Genomic DNA, 14,304 nt, shown 5'->3' on the forward strand with positions numbered 1-14,304 from the left:
GGTCTTACGGGGCTTCGGGGCAGCCCGGGGGAGCTCACGGCAGGGCTCCCCAGGCCAGGAGTCCAGTCCGGCTCCTGCAGGTGGAGCAACCACCCAGGGAAGAATGGTCTGGTTGGCTTTAGTGCAGGAGGGATAACACTGGTGGGGGAGGAAGTTTGCTGAAGTAGAGAGCTGACAACAAAGGGCCCGGTTGAAGACAGGTTTGGGAGGGAAAAAAGGGGGCCCATAGGTATTTCGAGGGGACAAAGGAATATAACAAAGGACAAAGAAGCAAGACAGCTGTTGGGGGAGACACAGCAAGCACAACTCTGGCTCCTCACCGGCACCCCCTCCCACGTAGGCCCTACTTGCCGCCCCACACGGCAATCTTTAGAAACAGAGGGGCTGGGAGGAAGCAGCTGGACTTCATGTAGGCAGAGATCTTCTTCAGGCTCTGAGGGTGGAAAGAGAGAGTCCAACATCAGGGTGTGCGGCCTCACTGGGATTCATGCAGCCCCACTGAGGTGCACCAAGTTCGGGTCGCTTCCTTGTGAGGCCAGTGTTGAGACACAGCACAGTCTCCCTGTGGTCCCTGCTCTGGAAAGTCATCCAGCTTCCTGTAACTAATGGGACATCTGACTAAGATATGGAGACTCTACCTGTACCGGTGCTTTAGATCCCCCAGAGATGATGATACAGGTGTAGAAACCCCACCAACCACCCTACAAGATGGGTCCTACTCTCACCACCCAGCAGAAGGGAACCAAAGGCCCAAAGGGCTTCAGCGGCCACCTCGGGCTCCCAGGGCTAGCAGGTGGGAAGGGCTGGAGGGCAGCTGGTTCTCTTGCCAGGGCTGTGTTCTTCCGGCTGGCCTCCCTCCTCCGCCCCTTCTCCCCCCTCCTCCAGGAGGCCCTGTCCCTCCCTGTCTTACAAACATCCCCCTTTGGCAGAGGGAGCAACCTGGCTTCTCAGAGTTTGCCACATAGGGAACCCCAGCAGAACACGGAGGCTCAGATTGTGGCCATGCAGCTTGCAGGAGAGGCCAGACCTCACCCAGTGACTCAGCAAAAGCTGCATGAAGTGAGAGAGGCTGGGAGCATGAAGGCCAGGCCAGGCCAGACTCTAATTACTGAAAGTCCAACTGCTTGGCCTGGTACCTGTCCCCAGTGTCATGGGCACCTACTACCTCCTCCCCAGGCCTGCTGCAGCCAAGAGGGCATAGGGCACTCAGGGGTATCTGAGTACCATCTTCCCAAGACCCAGAGGGCCCAGTGAGTTCTAAAGGGTTCCAAGTTCCTGGGACTGCCTATACCCAGCGGGCCACACACTGCAGCCCACAGCCACCCTCTGTCCCTCCTGCCAGCCAGTCCCCGGAGCTCTGGCATAATCTCCAAGGCCAATCACCCAGACCCACAACCAGGGCTGATAAGAACCGGCTCAAAAAGCACATCTCTTGATGCAGAATGGGAAAGAGAAACAGACTGCCGCCTGAAAATCCTGTTGGACAAATGCCTCAAAGCCCCATATCGCTCACAAAGCACAGTCCGCTGGCCTCCAGTGAGGGACTAAGGGTGACCAGGGACACCAGGGGAGGTCCAGGCTGTGCTCCTCCTGCACCCACCTGGCCCCACACACACCACACGGCTGGGTGTTCCTCTAGTTCTCCAAGCGCTCTGAGCCCCAGGACGGTGGCTCCAGGGCCGCGTCACCCTGGCATCCCCACTGTGCCTGACACAGTGCCTCACACCCGGGAGAAGATCCGATCGGCCAATAGGACTGAAAATAAATGGACTGCCCCAGCTCTGACACAGAATCTCGGGTAATGGGAAAGAAGAAGGGCAGGGAGACAGGGAGGTAAGGAAGGTGCCCACCACAGGACACTCAGGACAGACTCCTTCCACAGGCGCCCTCACCCATGCACTCACAGCCCAGGACCCAGGACATTCCTGGGGATCTCAGGGCGGGCCCAGGCGGGGATCGGATTGCTGCAAAGCTGCCTGGGCATCCCCAGGAAATGCCGTCTCTGCCCTTCTTATGTAGTCTCATCGCTACCATGGCTCGGCTCTCCTAACGCAACGCCAGCACCACACACGCTCCCGAACTGCGGCCGCATCCACAGGGTCCTGAGCTGCATAACCCAGACAAGTAAAGCAAATGAGCTTCCTTCTGGCCCAGGAAAGAGAGAACCATGGCCTGCTGCCTACAGAAGCCAGAGGCTGAGTCAGATCCCAGAACAGACAGTACTGGCTCGGTGAACTTCAGCGAATGACTTATCCCTTCAGACTCAGTTTCCTTACCAGCAAAAATAAGCTGATAATTCTTCTACCATGTAGGAATGTTGTCCAGATTTGATTTGACACAAATATGTTAAGATCCTGAGCACAAATCGTGATATAGCAAAACCTCAATAAATGCTACTTATTCTTTATTCTGCATACAGGACTAGGAAAGCATCCAGCAAAAGGAGGAAGGACAAAAGAGATATAAACAGTAAGGAGGATAAAGAAATCACCTCGAAGCGGGCCCTGAACTCTTCCAGGGCTGGGAATGCATCCAGGCACTTGGGCTCGAATATACGCAGTGTATCAAGAATGGCATAAGCCAGGAAATCCACGTAGGTGAGCTAAAGAAAGGCAAAGGAGGAGTGAGCAGGTAACTCTGAACCTGGGGAAAATGACAGCTTCCCACCCCCCAAAGCCTTCCCCTTACCTTCTCCCCTGCAAACCAAGGCCTCTTCCCCAGAAACTGTGAGCAGAGGAGCAGGGAGCAGGGAGTCCCTCCAGGTACCCAGGCTTCAGTTTCTCCTGAGGCACAGAACAGCCATCACCACCCTCAGGCTCAGACTCCCTGGGCAGAGAGGCAGGTCTCCCCCGGGCAGTGCATGACCCCCAGCTGCCAAGGGGTGAGCAGCCACGTCCCCCCACTGGAGGGGGGGTCATTGCCCAGGCGATGATTTATCCAAGCTGTGTTCAGCAGACTTCTACTGGGTCCCACCTCCCATCCGTGAGAGGCTGTGGGAAGGCAGAGAACACCACCTCGCTGTCCCTGAATCTGTCACCACTCATCTCCAAGCACCCTCCCAGAGCTCAGACCCAGGAGGGCTGCGAGAACCCGGCAGAGCTCTGGGCGCAGATGTCAGGCAGAAGCAAAGAAGCACACAACTGAAAGGGCCTGGGGAAAGAAGTCCTAAGTTCTTCCTGGTCAGGGACAGATAGGAGAGGCACTTGAGCTGTCCTGGAAAGATGTAGAATTTGAGAGACAGAGAGGAAGGAGAAGGAGGTACAAGGCCCCGTGTCTGTCCCTGTGCTGCCTGCCGGACAGAGTGCTCAGGCCTCAGGGTGTCAGGACGACTGTGCTGAGCAAACAAGGTAAGCACACTGTCCAGGAACTGAATTTCCACCCTGGGGACTGGACTCTACCCTAAGGTTAGAAGGAACTGAGTGTTCATCTGATGTATTGAATTATAACGGCCACTCTGGTGAAAGTATAGGGAGTGGCTTGGAGAATCAGTTGCTCCTTGGGGTTCAAATGACAAACAAGGCCCCGTGTAGATGGCACACAAGAGTCCAGTCCGCCGTCAAACCCTGTCCATCCCAGCCCCCAGGGAGGTGACTCACAAAATCAGGGCTGTAGCACATCCTGGCAAAGTATAGGCGGTGTCCATAACCTCATTCTCCAAAATGTTCATGCGACACTTCTTCTCTTCTGTCTTCCCACCTACAGCCCACACAGCGGAGACTCACCCTCAGCATCCCACCCCAGGCAAGCACAGGGGGCACGCCACTGTTCCCCTGCATCCCGCCCCCAGCCCCACTCATTGTGAGCAATGTAGCGAAGGATGGCGTTGCCCTGAGTGATCTTGTGAGCCCCATCAATTAAGTAGGGCAGCTGTAAGGGCAACAGGGGCAGGTGGGTAGGCCACAGGGCCCCCCCTCCAGCACCCTCACCCTTGAAGAAGGGCACTCCCAGTGCCTGGCTCATGGTAGGCACTAAAGCAATCCACTGTAAAATGGATGAATGAGCTGGAACATAGAGCATGGGGGACAGGCAGTGACAAGAACCAGGAAGCTGAGAGGCTGAGCAGAAGGCAGCAAATCCTGTAACCTCTGAGCTGGGAAAGCAGGTGGAGTACCCACCCCTCTCACTTGCCCCCACATCACCCCCACCCCTTGCACCTACATTGGGGAAGTCCAGGCCCAGCTTGAATTTTTCATTCAGCCCCTGGCTTCTGTCATAGTCGGGAGCTGTGGTGGAGAAGATGGAGGGAAACACACCTCCCCAGAGCCCACTCTCATTGGGCCTGGGGCGGGGGCAGGGTGGGGAACCCACCAAGGATCAGTGGCAAAGCTCCCCAAAAGGTGGATCTGGAATCTGGAACACTAAGTCTCACATCCCAGGTTTGGGGGCAAAGAACACTTATAAGACTCTGGAACCTGTATGAGTAAGCTTACAAAAGGTTTACCCAAGCCCTAAGGGGAACCCATCCCAGTTACTGAAACAGGGGGTCCAGCACCCCCCCTCATGTCCTGCCGAGTAAGGCCAGCTGCACCTGGAAGGAGTTAGGGAAGGGCAGGCCCTGCTCCAGCTGGTGGGGCAGAGGGAGAAGCACGTGGCCAGGGCAAGGGTAGCTCGGTACCAAAAGTCGGAAAGTGACCGGGATGCCCTTATCGTCCCCCATCGCGTACTTCTTTTCCTCATAGTGTGAGTCTGTGTACTCCAGGAGCAGGCGGATGGCGTGAGCCAGCTGGGAGAGATGCCCAAGGCAGAGGTCAGAGATGGAAGTCCTGAGTTGGTGGCTTTCTCTGCACCAGGTAACCTCACAGACCCCAGTGCCCCCAGACACGTGCATTGGCACCCACTCCGCAACCCTCCGCAATCCCCTGCTCCCCGCCCCCTCCCGCAACACACTCAGAAACACGTCCACCTGAGAAGGACAGACTGCTGGAAAGGGTTGAACTGCACCCAGCCCTGAGCAGGAACATTCTGGTAGTATTGGTGTCTACTGCGCATTTCCTGCCCCTGTTCGTCTCCTTCCCATCCAGCCTGGCGGCCCCCTCGCTCACCCCGCGGATATCCCAGTAACCCAAGATCATGGCCATGGTCAGTGAGCATTTCGCGGTTTTAGGGTAAGGCCTAGGCAGAACTGGGCTCCAAGTTCATCCGGGTGTGGGCGGGGCCGGGGCGGGGCCTGATTGCGCCTCTAGGCCCCGCCTGTGCCCCGCCCCGGCCAGCTTCCACTACCCGAGGCTGGGAGCTGAAGCGAAGCGCCCAAAGACGCGGTATGTCCCGCAGCCGGGGGGGTGCGGGGGGTGCAGAAGGAGCGTCCTGGGGGAAGGCCTCCTGGCCTCGGGAGCCCCTGGCTCCCCGCCAGCCCACGGCTCCCCGCCAGCCCACGGCTCCCCTCCCCGTGCAGGGTCTGTCTCCAAGTCTGGGAGCTGGCGGGGCGCTCGGAGACGAGCCTGAATCACAGAAAGCGCATACCCTTCTCCCTCCTCTTCTCCCTGTGCATCACTCCGCCTCGCCCCTGCGCTGTCCAGATCCCAGGGACGCGGGGAGCCTCTGGCTGCCAAGTTAAAGCCAAACAGCGGTGTCCCTCCAATCGGGAGTTTAAAGCAGGGCCTGTCCCGGGAAACCCAGGACTCAGGCCACTTTGAAAATTCCTCCCAGGACGACCCTTGGAGAACACATTATCCGTGGGTGGGGACTACCACCCAGGACAAGGGCCAGAGAAAAGGAACTGTGGCCTCAGTGTTTCCTTCAGGGCCTGTGGAGTCCCCAGCCCTTCAGTCACGTGGCTGAGACCCCTTAGCTCAAGTGGAAATCAATCAATGACCGTTAGGACTGGAACTGTGACTCTAAATCCAGAACCAGTCCCAGCAAAGGGCAGGGTGCAGTCCTACCAGTCAGCTAAATGTCCCCAGGTGGCCAGGACAGTGACGTGACAGGGAGTGTGGTGGTGTCACACACAGAATGTGACTGAAGGGGGAAGGGGGATTCTCTGACTGGCACAGAGGGCAGCCAGAGGGGATGGTCAGCAGGAGGGTGGAGGCCGCCCCACAGGACCACAGACAGGCTGGTCCCCAGCAGACCCTCAGCTGTCTAGTCCATGCATTCCAGCCTGACCCTGGCTTCCCACCCATGTGTGCTTTTCTGTAGGTCAGGGAGGCTCAGGTGGCCAATCAGGTTCTTCTGTGATCTGTGATCTGTGACAACAATGTCCTACCTGCCAATTTTCTTCTTTGAAGGCAGGAGACTACTTCAAACTAGGTAAGGGGGACAGAACTCGGCCTGTGGCTCATTTCCCTTTGTATAAAGGGTATTGCAAGTCTTCGTGGATATGTGAAAACAGAAGAAGGGAGGGTTCTCTGTAATCTTAAAAGGATTTAGGTGAGGGAGGTCTATGCCAGAGAAGTTGGGCTGTACTGATCCAGGTCCCCCATGTTCTGTAAACATGTTGCTATGCTCTTGATTATCCCTTTGTTCAAAGTCCCAATTCTACTAGCCATTCATTCAACAAACATTTCAGTACCTCTGTGTGCTGGGCTCTGTGTTTGACTCTGAGAATGCAAAGGTAAAATCCCAACCCTCAAGAAACCTGTGCTTTAGAACGTGTGCTGTGCCAGGTGGTATCCACCAGCCATGTGTGGGCAACAGAGCTTGAGAGAGGGCTGGTGCAACTGACAAACTCAACTCGTCATTTCATTTTACTGAGTTTAATTTTTTTTAAGATTTTATTTATTTATTTGAGAGAGAGAGAATGAGAGATAGCACGAGAGGGAAGAGGGTCAGAGGGTCAGAGGGTCAGAGGGAGAAGCAGACTCCCTGCTGAGCAGGGAGCCCGATGCAGGACTCGATCCCGGGACTCCAGGATCATGACCTGAGCGGAAGGCAGTCGCTTAACCAACTGAGCCACCCAGGTGCCCTAATGAGTTTAATTTTTAAAACTGATACTCAATTTGGTTATTGAAAAGCTTTTAGGTGTGTTTGGGACACGCTGGGTATGTGAATCCATCTTTTCAACTGTAAATGTTTTGCAATCTAGATACAGGTCAAATATTTCCAGTGAAAATGTAGGTCCAAATTGATATATGCTCTAAGTATAAAATAGACACCGCATTTCAAAGACTTAAGGGTGGGGGAGGGGGAAGCTTGTAAAATATTTTACTAATAATTTTTAAATTGATTTACATGTAGAAATTATGCTATTTTGGATATATTGGGTTAAATAAAATATATTACTAAAGTTACTTTTTTTCTCTTTGTACTTTTTAATGTGGCTACTAGAACACTTAAAATTAGACATATGGCCAGCATATTTCCACTAGACGGTGTTGGTCTAGAGCATGAGGAGATCAACAAGGAGCCGCCTGGTATGTTGGTGCTGGGAGGGAGCCCTGGGTTGTTGTGGAGACTTCGGGAATAACAGAGATGAGGAGGAACAAGGCTCATAAAATTCAGGTACTTGGAGTTTAACTCTGGGCTATTGGGCCCTGGGAAAATATGGATTCTTTATGGAGCATAAAAAGAGGACATAGCACATCGACCCTAAGATGTACTGTCCCCCCACTTTCTAACACTAACATCATCAAATCAAGTGACTTCAGAATCAGGATGTCTTAGAATCCACAGTGCATTGTAGTTACACGGTAGGGTCTTTTACATTTCTTATTTGTCCATAAAATAATCGCTCATCTCATCTTGCGATTGATGGAAAAGTCAGTATGCTTTTGTCCTCTGAGACGGCTTTTTGTCACAGTCTGTTTCTCAGAGCAGACTTGTTGCACATTAATATTTTGTTATGCAAAGTGTATGGAAGGTCTAGAAGAACACTCCAGTGCAGCCACAGGACAACCCTGGTTCCTTTCATGAACCACAGGGTCACCGTGGTCTCAGGGACACCGATCCAAGGTAGTGACAGCAGGACTGTGTCACATGTACCATCGGGGGGGGGGGTCTCTGCCCCATCCCTTGCCCATACCTGGTGGCTACTTGCTCAGTCCCTTCACACTGAATAAAGGAGACTTCCTTCCCCCCCGGAAAATAAGGATTCTACTACCTACCGTATTTCACAAGGTGGCTATTCAGATCAAGTGACAGATCTACAAGCCCTAAAGAGTCATACCTGATTACACCATAAACAAAGACAGAAAGCTGCTGTTTAAATGGATTAGACTACGAACAAGAAGATGGAAACTATAGCAGAGAGACACAGACAATCCCTGACTGGCTCTTTAGGCATGTACCCTGGGTGGGTTGCTTAACTTTTATTAAAAAAAAAAAAAAAAAAAATCATCAGCCTTTCCCCAGTTCTGGTGACTTCAAAGCAGTAACTTTCCACCTTTTCTGCATGTTAGAATCATCTAGAGAACTTTTAACCATACCGATGCCCGAAGCCTGTCACAGACTAATGACATCAGAGCCCTAAGTGCACGGTGGCCTCTGTAGTTTCAAAAGCTCACCAGATGAGTCCCTTGTGTGCCAGGCTGATGCAGCAGATGCTGCCTCCTAGCCACGCTCCAGGATTCTGTCAGAAGATGCGAATCTAAACTCGACACTCCATGCAAACGCTCAGCAAACGCTCAGATGCAAGGAATAATATGCCTGATATTATTTATTTCTGCAGTCTCTTCATTCCTTTAGATACACGAAGTTGTAACCTTTGGTTAAAACAGCCTTTCAGAAAGAGCGTCTTTAGACCACATTTAAAAAAAAAAATTGTGATAAAATAACACAACCCCTCAGAAGATGACTTTAACAGAGCAGAGCTTCGGCATTTTGACACCTGCTGGCTATGTTGGGAGACCCTGGGGAAAATCCCTTTCATGGGACTTGAGCCTTGAGCCTCTCTGATATCTCTCCAAACCGAGCCAGCAGAAGGGATGAAGAGCCCCGGGCTACCGCTGATTGCTCTTACAAAAGGTACTCCAGTACCTGTGCGTCCCCTCCCAGATTATTTGTTATAGATCTTTGACAAAGAAAGACCCTCGAGTGTTTTAAGTCCCCCTTGCTTTTCCTGGGTTCCCATCAGAGAAGCTGGAGAAAGCTGTAGCTCTGGGGCCAGGAAGAAGGGAGGGAATCTTGACTGGCTGTCACCTGCAGGAAGGCACTAGGTCCTCTGCCTCAGCCAGCACCCCACGGGGTTCCAGAGAGGCCCGGAAACAGGTAACGGGGCCTTCTTCAAAACCCCGCACGCGCGGATGGATGGAGCCAGCCCGGGATCATCCACGCACCAGAAGTAGGGCTCCTTCAGGAGAGGGCGGGTCAGCAGGGCAGAGAGGGCAGTGAAGGGGGGTGGGGGGCAGAGCATTTTGTGGCAGGGAGCCCTGTGATGTCTACAGCCTGGCCCAGGAAGCGGGCCAGTCCTTATTGTGGATCCTAAAACACTTCCTTAGAAGGATGTTGCAAAAGATAGTCCCTTGAAACCTGTCATCGGGTTTTCCCTTGTGGATAATATGTGTGGTATTCATTACATTTAATGGGATCTTGTAGGAAACATTCTTCTAAGGGGTCATTCCTGGAAGAAGGTGGCTTTCCCCGAGCCACTGGTTCGTTTTCTTATTTTTATTTTTTATAGGCCCAGAATTGCCTAACAAATTGTACTTCATTCTCACCTTGAGTTCTAGGCAAGTCACAGCCAAATTCTGTCATCTGGAAAGAATACAGGCTCTCATGATGTTCACTCTGTGTGAATCTGGCCTCTGACTCAGTGCTGTTTCTTGTCTTTTTATTTCATTTTTTCCTCTGATTAACTCACTTTCTACAATTTTGTGTATCTTTTTATAAGACTCTTGGGGGAAAAAAGAGAGAGAGAGATCAGAGTAGGAGAGAGACAGTCATGGGCATCTGAGAAGTACAATTATTTTAAGAGAAAGCAACAATCTGAACAACATTCACCGTCAGGCACAGCATTGCTTTAATATCTGGGCCGAGAATTTTAAATGACCATGATGGACACTGTCACTGCCCTCCAACGAAAGACCACCAGGAACACGGAGGAGTAGGAAGTTGGGTTTATTGGTCCTTGAAGCCACACAGAGAACCAGAGTGTCTCAGGAAGAAAGTGTGAGAAACACCTCATCAGAGGATGCCGGTTTTGCTTGGGTGATGTGGGGGAGGGCCCCAGGAAGCAGGGGGTGGGTCTGGGGTGGGGCTCACTCTAGATTGGATGCTGTCAGAAAGTTAGGGAGAATTCTGTGCTTGGGTATTTTGTCACAGTGCCCTTTTTTTGTGATTAGGTAAAATCATAAAGTGGTCTTGTTTTGTTTTATCATGGTCTCAGAGTAACTGAGAGGTTGTTATTCTGTGGGATGACTTGTCCAGTAAGGGAACAGAATGAAGAGATACAAATTCCAGTTATCAAATAAATATGTCATGGGAATGAAAAGTACAGCATAGGGAATAGGGTCAGTAACATTGTAATAACACATGGTGACAGTTGGTACCTATGTTTCTCAAGGTGAGCATTTCCTGATGTGTATCAAATGTCAGATCTCTATGTTGTATGCCTGAGACTAGTGTAATCTTGTATGTTGACTATAATTTTTTCTAAGTTCTATTGATTCTTTTTTTTTTTTTTTAGATTTTATTTATTTATTTAACAGAGAGAGAGAGAGACAGCGAGAGAGGGAACACAAGCAGGGGGAGTGGGAGAGGGGGAAGCAGGCTTCCCGCCGAGCAGGGAGCCCGATGCGGGGCTCGATCCCAGGACCCTGGGATCATGACCTGAGTCGAAGGCAGACGCTTAACGACTGAGCCACCCAGACCGACCCCCCCGACTATACTTTAATTTAAAAATAAATAAACAAACAAACAAGAGGAGAACGGGGTCCTGCCGGATCTGAGCAGCTTGCAACTGAGGTCTACACTCCATGCACACTCTTCTGAAACATCAGGGGCTACTTTCTTTCTTTCTCAGTCCCCTACCCCACCTTTGGGCCAGTGACAAAGTCAGACCCCAAGACATTAATTCATGAAATCCAGATTTCTCCCGATGCTGACATTTTCCTGAGGTCAGAAGAGTGTGCATGGAGCATAGTTTATAGTTAAACCAGAGCTCATCTTCATCTCCCTCAATGATAGGATGAGATGTTGAACTATCAATGTGACAGTGGCTGTGCAGTAACATTTAAGAGCAGGAGACATTGGGCGCCTGGGTGGCTCAGATGGTTAAGCGTCTGCCTTCAGCTCAGGTCACGATCCCAGGGTCCTGGGATCGAGTCCCGCATCGGGCTCCCTGCTCCTTGGGAGCCTGCTTCTCCCTCTGCTTCTCCCTCTCTCTCTCTCTCCTCCTCTGTCTCTCATGAATAAATAAATAAAATCTTTAAAAAAAAAAAAAAAGCAGGAGACATTGGCCAAATGTAAAATAGGCAATTAACAGGAAAAAAAATGACTATTAGTCCCGGTAATAGGTCTCCACGCCAAAAGGTAAAGTGCTGATTTCCTTTTCATGGAAGCAATGTAATTAAGTTATCCTCTTTTTAATAAGACTGATGTGAGTCGTTTTTGAATTGACATAAATTGAATCAGAATTAATCTCAAACCAAAGTCTTGAGCAGAAGCTGTTCACTTCTGAAGTAGCATCTTCTAGAAAATTCCTAAGAATTTCAGTTTAAGATTTCCAATAGAATGGATGTCCAATCCTCAGGAGGAAGTGTTGTATATCTTTTGAGCTAGTAAATATTAACCTAAGGATCAATACTTTACAAGTCTAATGTTGGGTCAGTTAACAGGATATGTAAGATCCTTTTCATCGAAGCTCAAGGGCAGTTTACTTCAGGCGTCTTTTCTAGAACACACAATCTCCTGTTGTTGATCATAGGTGAGTGGTTTGGAAAGGCAGCTCAGACTTGTTTATGATAAAGCTAGAGTTATTGTATGAGTCCCTTGTAGAATGTAATCATATTTCAATCATATCTTGTAATAGGATAGAATCTAAGATTGGGGGGCGGGATTTTCAAACACATGGACCAACCTCTTATTAATTTATAAGAATATAACCTTTGAGTCCCAGAAGGGGTTGATCTTATACACATTAAAGCTAATGGTAATATGTTAGGCTGTGGGAGTTTAAGGAAGCTTCATTAATTTCAGCTTTTAGGATTCCACTAGTTCTATTTTCCCTTCTATGGATAACAAGATTGGCAAAAATTTGGGGGTAAAAGACAAACTTTATAGAGTTCCTTAATTACAGTACCAGTAAAATGAGTGTCTGTCATTATTAGAGAGACAAGTGGAAATTTCCCAGGGTGGGAGATAAAAATCAAGCAAAAAAAAATTTTTTTTTTTTTTTTTGCTACAGTTAGAACCGTAGCTCCCTGGCAAGGAAAATCTTTAATCTTCTCTGAGAAGAAAACAGAAAATAATCCAAACATTTATAATCCATTGCAAGAGGCAACTGCATAAAGTCCATCTGCAAGTGTGAAGGGCTCTCGAGACTTTGGTTCTTGTCCACATTCTACCTTGACAGGACATTTTAAGACATTGTCAGCAGCGTGACATGTCTTAAAAATATCCTTGGCAATACTTCTGTAGTACCCCACTGATGTTGGTTTAATATTGTTGCTGGTGTATCTCTGCTATTATGAGTAATATCATGAAGCATCTTTACTAAACTCCATTTAAAAATATTTGGTGTTACACATCAGCCATTCTGACAGCACAAAATTCATCCCTATGCAACTTTTCCCACTTCTGAATTTTTCCACTTTCCAATTTTCCAAATCAGGGATTTGCCTATGACGGTTAAAAATAACCTCTTTGTTGGGGCACCTGGATGGCTCAGTCAGTGGAGCATCTGACTCTTGATCTTGGCTCAGGTCTTGATCTCAGGGTTGTGAGTCCACACTGGGTGCGGAACCTACTTGAATAAATAAATAAACATTTTGAAAAAAATTGCTTAGAGAGTGGATCTTAAATGTCACCAGGGGACACCTAGGTGCCTCAGTCAGGTAAGTGTCTGACTCTTGATTTTGGCTCAGGTCATGAGCCTTCTCTCTCTCTCTCTCTTATTTCTCTCAAATAAAAAAAATGTTCTCAGCACACACAGAAAAAATGGTAACTATGTCAGACAATGGAGGTGTTAATTCACCTTATTGTGGCAACCGTTTCATAATATAGATCTGTATCAAACCATCACGTTGTACACCTTGAAATTCCACAGTGTTATATGTCAGTTATATCTCAGTGAAGATGGAGGGCAGAATCCCAAGTAGGCCTCCTGAGTGCGTTAGACCTCTCCACAGTGCCGGCGCTATGATTCTAGAGACGCCCTTTTCTTTCTTCTTCACATAGCCCCAAATTAAGGAAACCCAGCCTGAGGCACAACAAAGGCTGTGCATCAGAACCACAGGTGGGGTAGAGGCTGTTACTGCAGAGTCCTGGACTCTGCCCACACCTGCTGCATTCGCATCTCAGGTGGATGGTGATGCAGGGCACTTGCATCCATCTCTCTCCAGCCCCAGCAGTGCTGCCGCTGGGCAGCGAGGGTGGAGAGCCTCGGACTGGAGACGGCCTCCTGGGCCGGGCCAGGCATGTCCCGAGCCCTCCGGGTCTAGAATGAGGGAATGAGTCTCTGGGGGTGAGGTGGGAGGGGAAGTAGTGAGAAGTAGGTGGAGGGGGAGGAGAGAGGAGAAGGGGCGGGGGCATGGGGGGGCGGGCAGAGAGCAGAAGAGGACCTGAACTGAGGCAGAGACCCAGCCACACTGATGGCGGCTCGCCTCCCGGCTTGACCTTCTTTATTTCAGTCCAAGTTTCTTTTCAAACGTGTGACCCCTTGGGAAGAGCATATTCAGACACCATCACCTCCATTTCTCACATCTGCACAAAACATGCGGAACAGTCCAGAAGGACTTCCGACTGTGTGTAAAGGCTTCAGCCCCAGGAAGTCGAGTTCCCTTCAACACCCTGGCGTCCTGAAAAACTAGAGTCTGAAGTACTTGTAAACCAGACCCGTTATTGCTATACTCTGTGAAATTGGGAAATCGATAGTAGGTGGAGCTGAGTGCCCCAAAGGTATTTTGTCTGAGTTCTACAAATGTCTACAGACAGCCAAGGTAGGAAGAACTCCAAGCCAACAGATCGCAAGAAGGAAAAGAAACTCGTCCAACATTCGGTGCGAACAGGCGGGAGGAAGAGGGGAGAAATCTGGAGGCAGCCTCTCGCCGTGACCTGAGTTCGAATCCTGCCTTTGCCCTTTACCATCCAAGGCATTTACCTTAAAGGGCATTTACTGCCCTTTACCATCACCGTAGTACATATGCGCTTCATAGCGTTTGTTCATTCTCCAGATTTTTACTAGGCATCTATTTACTGTGCTCGGCACTCTTG

At 50.0% G+C, this 14,304-nt stretch overlaps 2 protein-coding genes across 2 annotated transcripts in view; one reads left to right on the forward strand and one right to left on the reverse strand.

Annotated features, from left to right (window-relative positions):
• Positions 1 to 338: 338 nt before the first annotated feature.
• LOC112824629 (glutathione S-transferase Mu 1-like) lies at positions 339 to 5,078 on the reverse strand. The gene is given in 10 exon segments (XM_025872593.2): positions 339 to 433; positions 2,492 to 2,602; positions 2,689 to 2,747; positions 2,750 to 2,783; positions 3,597 to 3,637; positions 3,640 to 3,696; positions 3,792 to 3,867; positions 4,159 to 4,223; positions 4,642 to 4,723; positions 5,043 to 5,078. Coding segments are annotated over 10 exon segments (651 nt in total). The 3' UTR covers positions 339 to 343.
• Positions 5,079 to 6,152: 1,074 nt separating this feature from the next.
• The window catches only part of GNAT2 (G protein subunit alpha transducin 2), a 48,917-nt gene continuing 40,765 nt past the window's right edge, over positions 6,153 to 14,304 (forward strand). Inside the window, exon 1 of the mRNA XM_025872368.2 lies at positions 6,153 to 6,246. The gene's annotated coding sequence lies outside the window, so the exon portion shown is untranslated. The remainder of the gene's footprint in view (positions 6,247 to 14,304) is intronic.

The sequence above is a fragment of the Callorhinus ursinus genome, unplaced genomic scaffold, assembly GCF_003265705.2.
Source record: "Callorhinus ursinus isolate GAN/ISIS: 27379988/994484 unplaced genomic scaffold, GSC_fseal_2.0 scaffold9, whole genome shotgun sequence".
In the NCBI taxonomy this organism is placed as follows: Eukaryota; Metazoa; Chordata; class Mammalia; order Carnivora; family Otariidae; genus Callorhinus; species Callorhinus ursinus.